Genomic DNA, 7099 nt, shown 5'->3' on the forward strand with positions numbered 1-7099 from the left:
ATATTGTCTCAATATTAATATTAATAATACTACTACTAATAATAATAATACACTTTATTTATATTGCACCTTTCATACATACTGTAAATGCAGCTCAAAGTGCTTTACAGAGCAGAAAAAATAACAAAAACATAAGCAAAACATAAACAGCATTAAAACAGGCATGCAGTTAAAACAATGGGACAATAGCAAAGAGCATAACACAGTGGCAAATCAGACAAGGACAGTGGTACAAAAATAAGAACAGAGTTATAATGTCCTGGCAACAATTACTCACATTAGGCATGTTTTTGGGTGCATGAAGGTAGATTTTGTTCAGCAAGACTGTGTGTGTGTGTGTGTGCGTGTGCGTGTGCGTGTGCGTGTGCTCTCTGTTTGAGAGCATTCTCTATTTCTTGACCTTCAGCATAAATCTTCCTATAACCATTATGTGTGATTCACCCTGGTGCATGTCTTTGGGTCCCTGTGGGATCAATAGAACATGGAATAGAGGCTTGCACAGTGTGAGCACATGCTTGCCGGATTTAACCCATTCTGACCTGAGATCAGATTCATGCGAGGTTTCCACGGGACACACACTGGTCTGATGAACCCATTCTGACCTGAGATCAGATTCTAAAAATGTCAGTCGTTCTTCGAATTTTTCAAAAATAGCAGACCTACAAGCTCGTATCGCGCCACTCGGTGGCGCGATATGAGCTTGTAGATCTGCTATTTTTCAATAGCTAAAGCATAACATGATGCCAACACCAAAATGGGTGCCCGGTCAGAATGGGTTAAGAGAAGGATATACTGGCCCCTTCTATTAATAGCCTCCTTGACTTGGTAAACGAAGTCACCACTCAGCCAGACAGAAAGTAGCTGTGGTTAAGGTTAACATGTAACTGTAATTGATGGATTTTGCGGGCCTCAAGAACACAGAATACAGTGAACACAGAACAAGTGCCTGCTTGGGAAATGAAAGGTTCCTGGTTCGATTGCTTCGATTGTTTGATTCAAAAATAGGGACGCTATGATTCAAGCGGCTAAGTAACGTGTTGTGTGACATTTAATACAACAATCTAAATTACTAAAGGGTTAAACAGGCCTTCACTATTTTAAAAACCTGTGTCATTTACAAGCTATTTATATGAAGAAAAGTACATGAACTCAACATTATCAGCCATTGTTTTCTGGAAAAGAAACAGTACCGGTCCATTATCCTTCCATGTAGTGCAGAGTACACACTTAACTTGGATAAACTACTTGGTCTGTGCTGCAAAAGAGGGTGTATAGTTATATTTAGTTGGCTCTTGTACCCTTTGTACCCTCTGTATTCTTAAATGGATGTTTCTGCATGCACATTTCTTCGTCATTGTGCAGTTATGATTATGGAATTAATGTTTGATTATTGTGTGTGTGTGTGTGTGTGTGTGTGTGTGTGTGTGTGTGTGTGTGTGTGTGTGTGTGTGTGTGCGCGTGCGTGCGTGCGTGCGTGCGTGCGTGTGTGTGCATGGTGTGTATTCCAACAGAGCAGCAGCCATGCTGACCAGCTTCATGGATTATCTTTTCTGCTGCCTGACTAGAAAAGCAGACAACATTGTGGTTCCCATAGAGACCTCAGAACCAGCAGATGGCTATGAGTTTGTGGAACTCAAACCAGGCCGGATTCTGCGTATCCGACACATCATCCCTGACCGCCCTGTGGTCGAGGAGCCCAGCGCACAGGCAGGCAGCATGAGCTGTAAACGCAAGATCACAATTTACCGCAACGGGCAAATGCTGATAGAAAACCTGGGAGACAGAGAAAAGCCAGAGATGGAAAACTGCCAGAACGGAGATATAGAGCCCAACAGCACGAGAGTCGCAGGGGCAGAGCAGTCCGGCAACATCGGCTCCACGCCACCTGTCACCATCAATGAGACCAAATGTGACGCTGGGACGGATGTGGCGCCTGGCGCAGAAGAAGGAATGACACCAGCTCCTGGACAGCCTGACCAGCCTCAGCAACCCAGGAGTCGCAGATGGAAGCCCAAGCGCACGGTGGTGATCGACTGCGAGAGGAAGATAACGTCATGTAAAGGGACGCACGCAGACTTGGTGTTATTCTTCATCCACGGTGTGGGGGGCTCTCTGGACATCTGGGGCAACCAACTGGACTTCTTCTCTCGGCTGGGCTATGAGGTCATTGCCCCGGACCTGGCTGGACATGGTGCCAGCTCAGCACCACATATAGTTGCAGCATATACATTCTATGCCCTTGCTGAGGATATACGACTCGTTTTCAAGAGATATGCACGCAAGAGGAATATTCTCATTGGACACTCATATGGGTAAATCAGATGACACTATCCACATGCACAGTGGCTCACAAAGACAGAACTAAGGATTGATTGATTGATAATTTTATTAGACAATAAAATGCAAACAGTACCGGGGTACAGTCAAGCACAAAATGGTCCAAAAGGATAGCGCAGAAGAAAGACCTTGCAGTCTGGTTTCCATTCGGGTCCCATACATTCATTCAAAACACAACAATGACATCAGCAATGATATATCTCATTCTCAAACATAATTAAATCTGGGTACAACGGGGGGGGGGATAAAGAGGTGGGGCAATCACATTCTCTCCCTTTGACCTGATGACAGTGACAGATTCTGGTTTTACTGATGTCAAAGTGCAGTGCCTATTCAGAACATGTGCCCCTTTGCAGCCCATCCGATCAACTTCACCCTCGACACTGCACTTCATTAAGAAATCAATAATATACCTGGTGTTCGCAAAGTTTGAAATCGAGCAGATTCTCAAGATATGTAAAGGACAGTCATACAGACAAACAAATTCCTGGAATTTATGATGTTCATCTTCAACATATACAATGCTCATAGACTAAACTAAATGATTGTCGCTTTAAGTTTAATTACTGACACTACTTTGATGCAGTGTGTTGAGAACAAGTGTTGATGAAAGTTCCATTACAGCCACTGTCAACATTGTTTCTAAGTTATTACATTGTAGACAAAAGTACAACAAATTCTGATTCCTCTGACTTCTGACACCCAGGCCAGTGACGTTTTATTTTATTCTCCTCCTACAGTGTGTCATTCTGTACTTTCCTGGCCCATGAATACCCAGACCAGATCCATAAGATGATTATGATCAACGGGGGAGGCCCCACAGCTTTGGAGCCCAGTCTCTGTTCCATCTTTAACCTGCCCACCTGTGTACTACACTGCCTCTCCCCTCTACTAGCCTGGAGCTTCCTTAAGTATGACTAACTCTGTGTGATTGACTTTGTGTGTACAAAAATGTATGTGTTCATACGTGCACAAATAATTTCATGTAGCTGTGCAAGTGTGCATGTGTGGTGTGCACGTGTGTTACGCACCTTCGTCTAGGGTGAAGGTAAACAACATAATGTGAGAGGAGACAGGCAAAACTTACAGAACACAGAACAGAATCGAATTCAAAGAAACTAAAACAAACAAAAGGGCAGGCAAAGGGGGGAGGACAAGAGGGGCCGAGTCTCTGCTGCAAACTGCTGTCGTCCTCTCCAGAGCAGAAGTTCAACTGAGCCTTTATAGGCAACAGCCAACTAGGCACAGCCAACTGGGATTAGGGTGTGGGCGAAGACACCCAATCAGGAAGGAGGGGCAGGTCCGAACATGGACCTGTCAATCTCACAGCCAAGTCTGCATTCAATCATTCACTGCCAGCCATCAGCCTCTCTCACTCTCCAACATACTCCATTCACCTCCATTCAATACCTTACATGAAACACAGAAAGAAACAAATTATAATACAAGCCATCCACAGAAGACCAACATTTCCATACTATAAATATTATTCACAGCTCAACTAATTATCATCATAACAATTAACCATCACAACATCAATAACAAATACTCAGAAGGACCATGGTCTGTAACAGTGTGTGTGTGTGTGTGTGTGTGTGTGTGTGTGTGTGTGTGTGTGTGTGTGTGTGTGTGTGTGTGTGTGTGTTTTGTGAAAATATCAGGATACCAGCAGAAAGGGACAGTGCATGCACTGTTTGTTTTTATAACTTGATACATCGTTTTTTGTATTGTATTTGTCCCTGTCAAATAAACATAAATGATCAAATATGGCCCAGACGGTTGAGCTAACCGCACCTAGGCGTGCCGCGGGTTCGACTCCCGATCCCGACGGCCTTTGCCACGTGTCTCCCCACACATTTCCTGTCAGTCTTTCAACCTATCAATAAAAGTAAAAAAATCTTAAAAAAATTATCAAATATATATTTTTATATTCAAATATGTTTTTCCCCCATATTCGACGAATCTTTGAAATTGGAATATGAATTTACCAGCCCTAATGTGCATCTTGTGGACTCTTGTGGACCTTCGATAGGGCTGGTTTTGCCCACCAGGGTGCCAGAGAGAAGCAGCTGCTGAAAGAGAACAACGCCTTCAACGTGTCACCGTTTGTGCTGCGTGCCATGATGAGTGGTCAGTACTGGCCTGAGGGGGATGAGCTGTACCATGCTGAACTTACAGTCCCCGTTCTGCTGGTACATGGCATGTACGACAAGTTTGTCCCTGTGGAAGAGGACCAGCGCATGGCTGAGGTGAGGACAGCATTATCAGCTAGATACAAAGTGATCATGCTGACCAATGCTAATTCATTTCTAATAATCGCAGCACAGAGGCATCCATGGATTGATTACCTTGTTTGACAGGGAAGCACTGTTGCTATGAAAGCAAATTCCTGTTCTATACCTGCCTCCTCATTCCTCTCCTGTATAACTGTGTCCATCTCCTTGTCTGTCTCCTGACAGATGATTATTTAGGGCAAAGTTAACAAAGGTATTGCAGTTTGACAATCTTACTTTTAACAGAGATACATGTAGCGATTGATAAAGCGAATGAAAAAGATTGGCAGTTGTGTCGTAAATTCAAACTATTTTTTGTTTGTTTTCTGTCAGATTCTTCTTTTGGCTTTCCTAAAGGTACTAGATGACGGCAGCCACATGATTATGATGGAATGTCCAGAGACGGTCAACACACTTCTACATGAGTTCCTCCTCTGGGAGCCCGAAATCCCGTCCAAGAAAGAACCCAAAGCCCGTCCAGAGACTGCGAAAGCCCGACCTGACACTACCAATGTGGCACCTGAAACAGCAACAGTCCGACCTTTAACTGCTCAGTAACCTCCTCAAATGGCAGCATGTATGACAATAGGCAGTCAAAGTCAAAGTGTACACTGCACATTGACTGTAATCAGACCTGAGGATTACAGAGCATAGAACAGTCATGGCTGGCCATGACACCATATCCACGTGTGCCTCTTCTGGAACTCAAAACAGTTGAACTGAGGTGGTCCTGAACTGCTGTAACCATATGGGGTGGACTAGATTTGCCAGTCCCTGAACTGGTCTAGCGATCTAGAAAATGTGGATGTGAAATGTGGTGTCTGGAGTCGAGGACGTCTCGTCTTTGTTGCAAAGATGGACAGATCAAAATGGGCACCAATCACATTTTGTTTCCATGAGGATGCTTGAGGTTCTCCATGGCAGATATGCCCACGGCTGTGCCTTGAGGTGATGTGTGACCAAGGAAGGGTCAGAAACAGGGGAAGGGGGGTCCAAATGGAGCAGTCACGGGGGATTTCAAATGAGCAGTAACATGGTCTCTCATTCATCCTACTAAAAAAGCTGCCTGTGTGTGGTGTCCAAGAGCACATACAAGTGAGGGCCTCCTGTAGTACTGAGGAATACAGTGCTAATGGTTTGACTTAAAACCAACACAGAAACACACATAAAGGAGTTATGGAGAGGCAAGGTGTTAAAAGTAAAGTATTTTAAGAAGATTATAGTATTTTAGGAAAGGCCTGTTAAATGGTCTTAAACAATACTTTTTTATATATTGCTAAATTGTTTTTCCAAGCATGCTTGGGGAAAAGGGAGCAGCTGTTTTTGGCTTGCGCAAACTGCAAGGCCTTGAGGCTCGTATGGTGTACCCGAGCGAGCCGAGTCAGCCATCATTACGAGCAGCATATTGCACAATGCAGCTTTCTATTCAAGTTTATGAATTAAATTCATATTATGCAGTATTTGTGGTTAGCAGAAATGCCATATATGTTTAAAATGTGAAAACATTAAAAAAATATTTAATAATTTATTTAGATGTACTACAATAATTGGGGTGCTGCTGGCATATATGACAGCCAAGACATAACAGATATTATAATATGTGCATGGCAAATCAGTGGTGCTTGAACAGCAATGTTCAGTGGTGAAGGACTTCATTGAATCAATTGAGAAGCGTGATGATTTTACTAATTTAAACCAGTTTTTCAGAGAGGGAACATGACTGCACATGAGAGACTAAGGTTTAAAGAGCATTCATCTGTAAGGAATTTGCGCTTATTTTGCACCAGAATTATGCTGAAGAATGGTCGTTTTCCACATAGTATTTGTTGGCACGTACAGTAGTACATACCAAAGATTTCCCAAGCTCTTGTTCTGTCTGTCCCAACCATTTCTGAGTCATTTACAGTATATTTAATGAGGCCAAAGTTTGTCTGAAAAATACTTAAAATCCAAGAAATGTCACAGTAGTTTATTCAGAATTGAAATAACACAAGTGTTCGATGTAAAATAGATTATAGATTGTACGTATGTCACAGATCCACACACCATCCCATTTTGTGCACTTGTGTCTTACATGTTTCTGTTTGCCTTTGATCATGACTCCATAGATGGATTTCCAATATGACTATTTTATCAAAAAAAGAAAACATAAGGACAAGTGTGTGTGTGTGTGTGTGTGTGTGTGTGTGTGTGTGTGTGTGTGTGTGTGTGTGTGTGTGTGTGTGTGTGTGTGTGTGTGTGTGTTACGCACCTTCGTCTAGGGTGAAGGTAAACAACATAATGTGAGACACTGGGCTCACTTAGTTCCTGGACTACATGTTGTCTCAGTAAGACAGCCCTCCCCCTATCCACAAGGAGGAGCAGTGCACCAGTATGTACAGTACCTTTGTGTGACATCCATACCCCCTTTTAGCAAATCCGCTGAAAATATATTGAGTTCTTCCTTAAGTTCCTTGTCCCACCGACTCCCATGACACAACTTTCCTAAA

General features: G+C 43.1%; 1 protein-coding gene across 1 annotated transcript; it reads left to right on the top strand.

Annotated features, from left to right (window-relative positions):
- Positions 1-1521: 1521 nt before the first annotated feature.
- On the top strand, positions 1522-5229 carry abhd8b (abhydrolase domain containing 8b; the record flags this gene model as incomplete). Its single annotated transcript, XM_080769773.1, has 4 exons — positions 1522-2312; positions 3078-3248; positions 4370-4586; positions 4944-5229. The coding sequence occupies 4 exons, from the start codon at positions 1522-1524 to the stop codon at positions 5166-5168; spliced, it is 1404 nt and encodes a 467-aa protein (XP_080625899.1). The 3' UTR covers positions 5169-5229.
- Between the last annotated feature and the right edge of the window lie 1870 nt (positions 5230-7099).

The sequence above is a fragment of the Protomyctophum bolini genome, assembly GCF_963924005.1.
Source record: "Protomyctophum bolini genome assembly, chromosome: 8".
In the NCBI taxonomy this organism is placed as follows: Eukaryota; Metazoa; Chordata; class Actinopteri; order Myctophiformes; family Myctophidae; genus Protomyctophum; species Protomyctophum bolini.